Here is a 13,012-nt window from a genome sequence, read left to right as displayed (position 1 = left end):
GGAGCCCAGCAGGTCGAGGCTGTGGTGGCCGGGAGCGGCCACTGCACTCCAGTCTGGGCGACAGAGTGAAACTCCAACTCAAAAAAAAAAAAAGTGTATGGTTTTATGATTCTATCTATATTTGCTCATAAGTATAGTATATATCTTTTATGATGATTTATACTATTTTGGAAGTTAAAAATAATTTTATAGTCTTTAAACAACTATAAAATTTGTTGTTAATCAGTCTACTTATATTTAGCAGTTGAAATGGGATTAATTCTGAATGTTCATTTTGTAATAATAGTCCTAGTTCACAGTGGTTCAGGTGTTCATTTGCATTTGATTATATACATCTTTATGGATATAATGTTATTGCAATATGTTAGCTTGAAAAAACTGTTTATAATAAATTAAAAATAAAACTATATAGAGCTTTGTCTTAATTTTTTTAAAAACTTGATGCAGTGTAAATGTTTAACAGAACTTTTTCTTGAAGAAATAAAAGTGAAACTTGTCATTTTTTCCCCATATAAGCACCAGTAGTAAATTTTTCTTAAATGAAAAGATTTTATCATAATATAACAGTAGTTTTGGCATAGATAGATAATAAGTTTAAATGTCATAATAAATAGATAAGTTTTAAAATTATAATACAAGAAAAATTTAGTTTTCAAATGGATGTTTTTTACTTGGGATTTCTCTTATGGGTGATTTTGTGTTAGATGAGACAAGTAATCTGTATGCAGTACAGACATTTTTAAAAATACAAATTAACTTTAAAAGGTCTTAAAATAAGTTTAACCATTAAGAGGTAGCATTACCATTGACATATTGGTATATATAATTCATGCTCAACTGGACAAGGGTGTTGATTGTCCTCTCCTAATACCAATACCCCTAAAATACAATAGTGTAGTAAGAGTTGTTATTGGTGAAAGTATTTTTTATAAGTGAATATATGGAAGCAGGAAAAAAAGTGAATAATTGGTACATTTTCCATGTTTTTTCTGTTTATAGCTATATCTAATTTTTAAACAAAATTAGGGCCATATTTACCGTTTCATCATCTGTTTTTATTATGTAATGATGAGTATATTTACCATCTTATAGATTTTAAAAGTGAAATTGTAGATAATTGGTATTTTAATGATTTAATTTGCTATCTTATTAAGTCTATTTTTTTGTCTCCTGCTTTACTGTTCAACATCTCAAGAATTTCTGAGCTCATCCAAGATTTCTTGTGGGCAAAGATTAATTGTGTCTTCTTCCATTGTGTTCATATCTTTATTTGTACATTTACTTTATCTTGAGTGTTTTCTGTACATTGTAAAATGGGGAAAGCATCATATTTATCATAGGACTTTTGAAATCACTAGTCTTTCTTTATATAGAATGTTTTTCTATTTCCAATACAAATAATCACAAAGGGAACAAATTTCCAGCTTAACTTCAAAATAGAAGGCTAGTTACTGTATGAAAACTTCGGAGGCTTAGAGTTTTTGTGTTTTTTTCTTTCTATATTTGGATATCAAAAAGTGGAATAAAGTTTCAAGAATTATCTTTCCAAAGGGACAGGTAGATACAGAGCTTTGTTTTGTGGTTCTACCTTGGATGCTTCTTTTTGTCTTTGCCAGGACAATCAGTTAACATCACTTCCCTTGGATTTTGGAACTTGGACCAGTATGGTAGAATTGAATTTAGCTACTAATCAGCTCACAAAGATCCCCGAAGATGTGTCTGGTCTTGTTTCTCTTGAGGTCAGTATAAATGAGCATTTAGAGCTCTTTAGACCCTTCCACCGCTGTCTTCCTTATAAAATTTCACATTGAAAAGAACAATTTCTATTTGGATGAAATTCATAATTATAAATGTTAGAACTTTCTTAAACATACAACCCTATTACAGTGTTGAAATACTGATTTAAGTAATCTAGGATCAATGCTTCTGATTTACTCTTGCCTAATAAAAGTTGGTAAGCTTGCATACTATAAAGTGTCTTTGAAGGAAAAGGTCTCTAAAACAGCATTTTCAGAACATTAAAAAAAAAATTCTGTTTAAGAACTTTGTTTTTCAACTTAGTTATTAATTCCTCACACTGGCATTCAGAACCCTTTATCATACTTTTTCATTCTTATTACCAACCTAACATTTTATTTACTAAATAGATTATTTTCTTTGTTGGAAATGTGTGTATTTCTAGTTCTGTATGTTCAGTCCTATTTTTTCTAGTATCTAGAATGCTCTCTTATCCTCATAATTTTTACTTTTAAAATTTTTTCCATGGTTAAAGATTCATATTTTTGTCACCTCTTCAGTTAAGGATGATTTCTACTGCCTCTAAATTCCTAGAATTTTTGTAATCTTTTTGATGAAAAAGCTTACTAATAGCAAATACATTATTTTTAAAAATTTTCCTCCATATCAATGTTTTTAAAAAAATCTAATTTATTGTCTGGGGGCAGTGACTCACACCCATAATCCCAGCATTTTGATAGGCCAAGGCAGGAAGACTGCTTGAGCCTGAGTTTGAGACCAACCTGGGCAATGTGGCAAGACTTTGTCTCTATAAAAAAAAATTTAACAAGTTAGCTGGGTGTGGTGGCATGTGCTGGTAGTCCAGCCACTAGGGAGGCTGAGACTGGAGGATCACTTGAGCTCAGGAGATTGAGGCTGCAGTGAGCTACAATTGTGCCACTGCACTCCAGACTGGCCAACTCAAAAAAACAAAACAAAACAAAAAACAACCAATTTATTTATTATTTAATAAGGTTAAATAGTGTGGCAAAATGGTTGAAAGCACAGGCTGTGAAGTCAAACAGATCTGAATATTGTTCCAGTTTTATCTCTTTATAGTTATGGACTTGCCAAAGCTTTCGTTTCCTAAGCTATGAAATGGAGATAATAATAGTATTTGTTTCATAGAGCTGAAATTAGAATTAAATTAAATAATGCATTTAGCACAGTGTCTTGCAAATAGTAAACTCAAATAGTAATTTTTATTACTTTCTTGGTCTTATTGTATATATTTACTTTATTATGGGGGAGATAACTTCAGAGGAAATAAATGGGCATAAAAACTTAGCCAGAACCTTTTGTAGGTCTTTCTACTTAGTACACTCTTTCATACTCATTATTGTTTTCCCATCCTTCTGCAGGTTTGCAGTTTCTGTAGGAACAAAGACTATCTTCCTTAGCCTTTTTGTCCCCTTCAGTATCTTGCAGGATGCCTTTCAGTGTAATAAATACACCACACATAATAATTGTAGTGAATTGATATAGGCAGATAGAAGTGAGTTGTTACCTCCTTGAGTGATGGTTTGTAAGGAGCTTTGAATAAAGTTTCGTATTACATAGTTTATAACTATTCAGTATCAAAGTACTGTTACCTACGTGAATCTTAGTGTAAATAGTTAATTTTTTTGTAATTAGCTAAAACTAAATTGCTTCTTTTGCTTTCGTTAGTTTTGACAAATAAAATAAAAATCTGTTTTATTTTGAATAACTAAAGTGATTTTTTTTTTAGAATAGTAAGTTAAATATGTTATTTAATTGAACATTACCCTTAATATTTTCTGTTTGGAAAATTAGCATTGCTTAATACATTTTAAGCCACAAATGATATATATCATTTCATTTCATGAATTGCTAAATATTGTCGATAATTTCTCATCAGGTTCTAATATTATCAAACAATCTTCTAAAGAAGCTTCCCCATGGTCTTGGAAACCTTAGGAAATTAAGAGAGTTGGATCTAGAGGAGAACAAATTGGAATCCTTGCCAAATGAAATTGCTTATCTTAAGGATTTACAGGTAAAACGTTATCCTGATGATTTTGTAATTATTTGAGTAGCTTTTGGAATCCATTCCAAATTGTACATTTTTCTTAAAATTTTGATCAGAACACCTTCCTGTAGCATTAGGGCTGAGCTTTATATTTATATAAGCTGTTTTTGTTTTCCTAACAAATAGTATTTTTTTGAAAGAAAAAACCTATAACTTATTAAGTTATAATTCATCATATTCAATCTGATTTCTCTGTTAATTTATAATATTGTTTATTAGTTATATTATTTTAAGTTTATATCAGTTGTAGAAAATACATATGTAATTGTCTTTTATTTTGTTATTCTTATAGAAATTAGTCTTGACAAACAACCAGTTGACTACTCTTCCCAGAGGCATTGGTCACCTTACCAATCTCACACATCTGGGCCTTGGAGAGAACCTACTTACTCATCTTCCTGAGGAAATTGGTATGAGCTCTATGAATGCTTGACTCTGTACTAATAATTTGCTCTTGTGCTTTCAAGTATTTCAGAAAAGATATGGCAAATACACTGTTTTTGCCAGCTGAGGTTATATCAGGCTTAAAATTTTTTTAATAGAGGACCAATGGTTGGCTAATTGGTTTTCTTCTTGAGTGTTAGGATTAATATTGTATTTGAGAATGTTTTAGAATACTCACATTTCTAATATATAGCTTTTTACATAGCTTCAGTTTAGAAGAGTTATTTTATGTTTCTTCCACATTTAAAAATTACGTAGGATTGAATTAAATTAATAAAGTCTTAGACTTGAAAGAACATTTCTTTATGAATTGTTTAGAATTAATATTTGAGTATGTTTGAGTAATATGAATATTTGGAAATACTTCAGCATTTTCCAAGTGTTTTCATTTTCATTATTTCATATAATTAACATGACCACCTGGAATTTTAGTCAGTGCAAGTTGTGATTCTGTTTTACTAAGAGAGTTACTTGATTTAGGTCATATAGAAATTACATAATAGTTCTTAAATTAGTAATTTTATGCATTATGTTCTCCCATCCTTGGTGTGCTGTCCCTTAGGCACTATAGACCAGTAGTTAAAAATGGTTTTGGAGATAATAGGCAATTTAAAATCTGGCTCTGTCACTTATTGGCTTTGTGACTTTCAATAAGGTATGTAAACTTCCTAACCCTCAAGTTTCTTATTTGTAAAATAAAGATGATAATAGTAACTTCTCATAGGATTGTTCTGAAAATTGAAAATTAAGTAATATGTTACATATAAATTAAGTAATAAAAAATTAAGTAATATGTTACCTGCTGTTATTTTTATTAGTCTTTTAACAAATGCCACTATGAAATATTCCAAATTTTGAAGTTTAAAAATTGGAAACACATGAGAAATTTACATTTATAATTCTAGTGTATGTCTTCAGCTGGCCTCATTTAATTGCTTGAGACATTTTCCTAGATAGCGCAGGAATCTTCAGACAGTCTAACAAAAAAATGTTTAAGAGACTACATAAATTGATTTTTGGCTTACTGCCAAATATGTGATAATGCTCTTAGTGAAGGGCTTATATAAAACAAAAACTTTTCACATAGTAAATGTATTAATTTGAGAAATTATCACAGTCTACTATAGAAAAATAATTGGAGACTTTGAATATATGATAAACTCAACTCTAGAGTTAAACAAATATGTACATGAATGCCAAACTGTTCTAAACAGAATCTCTGGAGATAGAGTTTATATATTTTCAAAAAGCTCTCCAAACTTGAAAACCAACCATAAAGGAAGAGGTGCTAATTTGGTATGAAGTGTGACCTGGGTTTTTAAAAGCTCTCCCCGGTTGATTTGAATATGCAGCCAAGTTTGAGATTCATGGTTGTAGAGAGTTTTCAAACTGAGAGGAAACTATAAGGAGGAAATGTGTATTCAGTATATGTAATGTCCAGGATAGCATCATGCCCAGTTGAACTTTTTAAATAGCAAGTAATTAAAAAAATAATAATTGTGATTTGATTTTTTTTTAAACAGGTACACTGGAGAACCTAGAAGAACTGTATTTGAATGACAACCCCAACCTACATAGCCTTCCCTTTGAGCTGGCTCTCTGCAGCAAGCTTTCGATCATGAGTATTGAGAACTGTCCACTCAGTCACCTTCCACCTCAGATTGTTGCTGGGGGGCCTTCTTTCATCATTCAGTTCCTAAAGATGCAGGGTCCATATCGTGCCATGGTCTGATTCAAATCTGCTGGTCCCACACACTGTTCAGAAATAGACTGCCATTAATGTTTCATATCTATATCTGTATCTATTTATGTAGATATTGATATATATGGCAGACTTACAAAGATTGCATTATGTGTTTCTGCTAATAGAGGAATCATAGCCATTTAGATTTTTTAAAAATTCTGTACAAAAGGCTTATATAAGTTTTCTTTGCTGAATTTGATGGATGTTTTTCTGTTGTGTAATCTGTTATGCCAGTTTGCTTAAAACATTTGCCAACAAATCATGAAATTATTAAATTTAAGGGGCAGAGATAGTATAATTAGATATACTTTCTCTTAGGAAAAATAATGGGCAAACAATTTTGCTGCAACTTTTCATATATATTTTCCCCTTACCAATTGTCAACCTTTATAGTATTGTAGGCCCGGAAGGTAGAATTTTTTTTTAACTTATTTTGAGATTTAAATTTTATGTATTGTTTACAACCAGAGTAAATCACTGGACTTTTTTTGTTTTGTTTTGATTTGCTCTGTTTTATTCAGTCAAATCTAGAGTTTATATCCTCTGCTAAAGAATTTCTGTCAACTGGTTTAAATACTAAAAGATACTTGCTTGTTAAAACATCTGGCAAAGTGAAAAGATACAGTAAAAACCTAGAATTTCTTTAATTGTACTTCTGATGAGCTGTGAAGTAAAATACCTGAAATAAGTCTCTGGATAGCGGGTAGTATTGAGACCTTTTCTAGTATAAATATTTTTCTTAAGTTAGGGGAAACAGAAACTTGTAGTGGAAAGAAGTTTTTTTATTCCTGAAAGTTGCAGATCCACAAAAACTAACAGGATGATTTGGCAAATAAGTTACATATAAACACACACATTCTATATATGTATATACAATGCTATATAGATATGTATTTATTATATCATAAACTACAATAGGTAACTTTAAGGATTTCTCCCTATCCTTGTACAATGACACGAATGTCTTTCTTTGAAAACTGCAATATATGTATGTTTCAAGGTTATTTAACAGTGTACTATGGTTTTATATCTTGACTTGCCTTGTACATCTTTCAATTCTGGAATATCTGTGTCTAAGCACAATATCTTCACACTGTGCTGTATTGCTGCTGAACTAAATGCACTTTCCCCACATGTGGGGCACTGGCTTCAAACAATTCAGTTCAGTATCATTACTTTTAACCTCATCTTTCCTTTCTTGGTAGTTGTTAATACAATTATGGAAAAGAGGCACATTGCATAGAAGACATTGACAGTTCAGTGGGCATTCTGTAAGATGTGCATGTGCTGTTTGGTATATTTTCTTTTGTTTCACTGCTTTTAAGACTTAGCAGTATTGTTGGTCTAAGTCAGTTTGATCATTGAGGAGACTCACAGAGCAAGTGCACTATAGATGTCATCCTAAAAAACAATTCCCATATATTAAATAACAATATATTGTATAATTGCATATTGCTGCTTTTTTTAAAATTTAGTTGGGCATTGTGTTTCAAACAAAGCCATTTTTGAATTAAGGCTCTGATACTAAGATAGAAATTTGGGCTGATATTTTGCTATTCCTGGAATTTAAATTCAGGACTAGTTTTGAGGTCAAACCTATGTTTGTAATTGACAGTTTTATAAGGAGCAAATAAGAAATGAAAGGCAGGTGAAGATATAAAACCCTAGAATGCTTAAATGTGCTGTAAAACTATTGTAGATGTCACTGGATTTTACCAAGTAATATCCTTTCTTCTTTTTTCCATCTACTGTGGCTTTTCAGTTAAAATTTTGTTTATAAAAGGAATTTGTTTATTATAGCTCTACCTAGAGCTTGTGTGTATGTGTGGTTTTTTAAATCTCATATCCAGGTGTGTTTATATATTAAGTTGATGGAACTTGAACTTTAAAGGTAGTAACTAAATGTCTTTTCTTGAAAAAATATGGTTATTGTTTCTTAAAATGAAAATAGATATAGTTTTCAAAGCATTTTGGTTCTTTTACTTTTATTCATGTTAATCTGTAACAAAAGTATAAAATGGGCAGTCTTACATGTAGAAGGGATGCTACATGTAAACAATATATAGCTGATGAGTTATAAAAAATTTTTTTAAGAAGCAGAAAACATAGTCCTCTGTATAGCTGAAGTCTTGTAAAAACCTGTGAATTTCATTACTTCTATCAAGAAACTAGAATGAACTCTTGTCTTGTGAAATCAAGACACCCAAATAGTTTGAATACAGTAAGGGATATATGAGCTAATATTTTTTTCCTGAAACTGCAATGGGACTGATTGGCATTACCAAAAGTTTTCCTTTCTTTTAAGAAATTATGTTTGATCTCTCCATGAGACTCAATAAATAAAACAAAAATGTCGGAGGATGTTACATTGTAAAAGCTATCTGCTCTAAAATTTGCTTTTTGTTAATTTGTAGCAGAAAATGGCAATGGTAATATCAAACAGCCCTTTTGTGGGAGTTTATTTCTTAAATCCTAGATGATTATTTCATACAAGAAAGGAGGAGGAAATACTATCTAATTTGTGGACTTTATGGATATAAATGAAAAAGGTAAATGAAACGGAAGGGAAAATGCACACAAAATGTTTATTTGTACTTATATTAAAAGGTAGGTGATACAGTTAGAGTGAGTTTTTAAAAATATAATTGAGTATTTCTAATTTATCTCATTGTACAGCCTGAATCATTTAAAATGGATAAATTGTTAAACATCACAATTTATCTAGCTTTTCTGTAAATTTTTGTTACAACTTCTTGCTTTTCATCTGAGTTATTTCTTTTTTTTTGAGTTGGAGTCTCACTCTGTCGCCCAGACTGGAGTGCAGTGGCTGCTCCCGGCCACCGCAGCCTCGACCTTCTGGGCTCTGGCAAACCTTCCACCTCAGCCTTCCAAGTAGCTGGAACTGCAGGCACGTGCTACCATGTCCGGCTAATTTTTTTTTATTTATTGTAGATATGAGGTCTCGCCAAGTTCTCCGGGTGGGTGGGTCTGGAACCCGTGGGCTCAGGCAATCCACTCACCTCAGCCTCCCAAAACGTGGGATTACAGGCTGAGCCATATGCTTCTTCATCTGAGTTATTTCTAAACCATGTACACTGAGTCCAAATTTCAGCTTGCAGACTTTATAATTGTTTATCATTAAGAATGGATAGGCTGGGCACAGTGATTCACACCTATAATCCCATCACTTTGGGAGGCCAAAGCAGGAGGATTCCTAGAGTCCAGGAGTTTGAGACCAGCCTAGGTGATATAACAAGACATCTTCTCTACAAAAAATTAGCCAGAAGGATTGCCTGAGCTGGGAAGTCGAAATTGGTGAGCCACGATTATGCCACTGCCCTCTGTCCTGAAAGAGTGAGAGTCTGACTCAAAAAAAAAAAAAAAATTAAGTGTATAAAATGAGACATGTTTGAAATAGTTATGATGGGCCAATAGCCACACAGCAAAACTGTATCAGGCAAATCAGGATATATGGTCACTCTTGCAAAATTAGCTGAAGGCAAATGGCATAACCCAAAATAAACCAGAGAAAAACAAACTCTTGAAATCCATTAGGTTTAACTAAAATGAATTACTTGTGAGGAAAGATCTTCTACCTGTACTACAGGATAAGATAGTATACCAAATATCTTACCTAAAACTTTTTTTCTTGCTTTATTTTTTTGGTTAGTTTAACTTTCAGGAGTCAGTTGGGAAAAAGCATGACAATCTTTAGTTGATTATGTAATCTCAGAAAATTTGAATATGCAAGAGCTGAGACATTGATTTGATATCTAAGGCAGTGTCTTGATCACTGTTATATTAAGAAAATATGAGACTTTTGTAAAATAGATATCAGTACCTTGTTATTGAATAGGATGCCTTCTGGTAACACTAATTCTGAGAAAATATTTTGGAATTTATTTTTAACTTTGAAAAATAAGTTATTTGCCTTTTTTAATTTTAAAGATGTAGGGTATAATTCAGGATTAGGTACATAAGTGGTCATCCTACAGGTAAAGTTTAAGCCTCCCTTTGATCACTACTTCACCTGGTTTGAGATCAGATACCTTTATTGATGTTATGTGCCCACCTCTGTCCCTCGAAAAATAAGTATAAGAATACAAATTTTTATTTTTAATTTTTAAAAACAAGTTGGTTGTTATTACCCTTAAAAGCAACTTTCACTTGTATACACTTATTAATTATGCCGCTGACATTGAGTTCTAAACATAAACTTTTGAAGTAGCTGTTTGTGATCAGGATGGGATGTAGTTTATAGTATTTCAGAATGGCGAATTTTTCAAATTGGAGTAGTCAACAGTGTTGATAGTGGTTGGGACAGAGCTGTCATATGCAGGTTTTTCAGTTGGAGCAGCGTACAACAGCATTGTATATGTTGGAGGTATGTTCTGTCATATCATAGATTCGGATATTATGCCAGTTTTTCAATAGATGTCAGTACCTTGTTCTAACAAAATCTGTATATTATGTCAAATTTTTGACAGATGAAAGTAAAGAGCCTTCAGAAAGGGGCGATTTTTTTTTCTTACTTGAACAACGGTGCTAGTTTGGCTAAAGGGAAGGTTTAGTTTTTGTGCGAATTATTAGAATTCTTACCTAAGAATCCTAATAACAGTGGAATAATATTTAAATGGCATTTTATGTATTATAGGTACTCCTAAAACTCATCTACAAATGAAAACTGTAGAAGGGAAAGTATGTATAATTAGAGGCAGTAGTTGCTTTATCAGTGACTGTTGTTATTTAGATTTCCTGTGTTATCTAAGTTGCCTTTTATCACACTGGTGTTATTTATTTGGGGAATATAACCATCCACTGGTCTGCTCAGACTTAATATACAAGTAATGTGTGCCTCAGCCATCAACACATTTTTATGATTTTGTATAATTATTTAATAAACCTGTCCATTTAGCTAGAACTTAAAACCTGGTGTCCACTACTAAAGAGAATGTTTTGTGTGTGAATCAAATAATTTCTTTTAATATTAGTCTTTGATAGAAATGTGTACTAATATATAATTTCTCCAATTTTGCTGTTTTTCTTTTCTCTCACCTCAAAACTTATTTTTAACATAGGTCAGAAAGTTTTCCTGTAATTGCTAAATAAGAATACAATGATGTATTTAACAGTTTGGATTTTTCTTGAAGGAAAGATCAGGTTTCCTCTGATCTTTAACAGGGCTTATGTTAAACACTTAACTATTCTAAATTATGATTCAAGGCTAAAAGGTGTAAACAGTTTTCAAATAATGTACTTTGAACCTGAATTATATTGTTGATTATCTTGACTATATAAAAATTACCTTTTTAGTAAGTGATTCTGTATTAAGCTATTTAGTATAAATAATGTATATGTAAATGTTCTGCCATTGAGTCTTTTAAAAGATTTTCAATGCTATATGTAACTGAAGTTGGACCTGAAATCAGTCTTTGCAGTATCATGAAAACATAAAAGTGTGGAACTGAGAGAAATGACTTTTCATTACTATGTAGTATTCTGGACAGTTTTGTAATGGCAAATAGCACACATAGATATACAAAATAGGTGCGCAAAAACTTGCAACAAGTATTTTATATAGTCAGTGTTGTCCTTCAATATAGTTTTTATTTTTATTTACTATTTATAAAATCCTAGCTTACAGAATTTTTTTTTTAATTTTTACTGCTTACATCATATAATGAATACTTTGCTATAATGAATTATAACTTTGAATTATTAGGAGTAATTCCCCCATTCTCTGAGCCTTCTAGTCCTAATAGTATTTTATCATGTTTTCTGTATGCTGTAAAGAAAATGCTTTTGTTTTGTTTTGTAACCTTTCATCTGTTTAAGATGTCATGGTAACTAAAGTTGGAAAGTGAGTGCAGGATTCTAGAAAAAGTTGTAATATTGGCTAATAAAATTATTTAAGTTTGTGTTTTAAAACGTTTCATGTGACCGGGCTTGGTGGCTCAGCCTGTAATCCCAGCACTTTAGGAGGCCGAGTCAAGTGGATTGTCTGAGCCCGTGGGTTGGAGACCAGCCCAGGCAACTTGGCAAGACCTCAACTCTACAGTAAATGAAAAATTAGGCGTTGTAGCATGCAACTGTAGTTCTGGCTACTTGGAAGGCTGAGACAGAAGGATTGCCTGAGCCCACCAGGTCAATACTGGGGTGACTGTGAGCGGGTGTGCCACAGCACTCCAGCCTGGGTGACAGAGTGAGACTCCAACTCAAAAAAAGAAATGCTTCAAGAGAACAAAAGCTATGAGGGTAAAGGAGATCTTACCCAACCCAAGACTGCTTAATTGACTGAAGAATATTTACCAAGGTTGCTGGGTGTGGTGGCTCATGCCTGTAATTTCAGGATTTTGAGAGGCCAAGGTGGGAGGATCACTTGAGGTTAGGAGTTCGAGACCAGCCTACCAGACTGGGCAAAATAACAAGGCTCCTGTCTCTACAAAAAAAAAGAAAAAATTACAAACTGGCCATTGTGGCACACACCTGTAGTCTCAGCTACTCTGGAGGCTGAGGTAGGAGTATCACTTGAGTCCAGGAGTGTGAGGTGGCAGTGTGTTATAGTTGGGCCACTGCACTCCAGCCTGGACAACAGAGTAAGACCTTGTCTCAAAACAAAAAATTTTACCAGAAAATATAACAAATTTTAGTTCTATGCACAATATGATTAAATGCTACCTTTCCTTGTGGCATTCTTGAATATATATTAAAAAAAAAAAACAAAAAACCACTCTGTCTTCCTTGGGAAGATTGAATTGAAAGTCATTAGAACTGGAGACTAAGAGGCCAGGTGAGAGGCAGTTGGAGTAATTCAGATGAGAGATGACAGTTGTTTGGGAATAGAGCAGTGGGAGTGGAAAGAATACTTAAGGGAACCTTAGGAAGACATATCAGTAAGAATTCATGATTGATTGTATAAATTAATCTTAGGTTTGTAGCTTAAGCATCTGCCATATGTTTATTTAACTGAGGAACTTTAGAGCAGAGTACCAGGTTCT

At 32.4% G+C, this 13,012-nt stretch overlaps 1 protein-coding gene across 3 annotated transcripts in view; it reads left to right on the top strand.

Annotated features, from left to right (window-relative positions):
- The window catches only part of SHOC2 (SHOC2, leucine rich repeat scaffold protein), a 97,043-nt gene extending 89,218 nt beyond the window's left edge, over positions 1 to 7,825 (top strand). For all 3 annotated transcript variants that reach the window (XM_008054940.2, XM_008054942.1, XM_008054941.1), the window contains exons 6-9: positions 1,617 to 1,739; positions 3,656 to 3,793; positions 4,119 to 4,236; positions 5,794 to 7,825. In XM_008054940.2, coding sequence (XP_008053131.1) covers positions 1,617 to 1,739; positions 3,656 to 3,793; positions 4,119 to 4,236; positions 5,794 to 6,002 — 588 coding nt within the window. In that variant the 3' untranslated portion in view covers positions 6,003 to 7,825. The remainder of the gene's footprint in view (positions 1 to 1,616; positions 1,740 to 3,655; positions 3,794 to 4,118; positions 4,237 to 5,793) is intronic.
- The last annotated feature ends 5,187 nt before the right edge of the window (positions 7,826 to 13,012 follow it).

Source organism: Carlito syrichta, unplaced genomic scaffold (assembly GCF_000164805.1).
Source record: "Carlito syrichta isolate Samal-C Ts95f unplaced genomic scaffold, Tarsius_syrichta-2.0.1 Scaffold301619, whole genome shotgun sequence".
Taxonomy (NCBI): domain Eukaryota; kingdom Metazoa; phylum Chordata; class Mammalia; order Primates; family Tarsiidae; genus Carlito; species Carlito syrichta.
The sequence above is the reverse complement of the archived record's forward strand: the minus strand, read 5'-3'. Positions and strand labels throughout refer to the sequence as shown.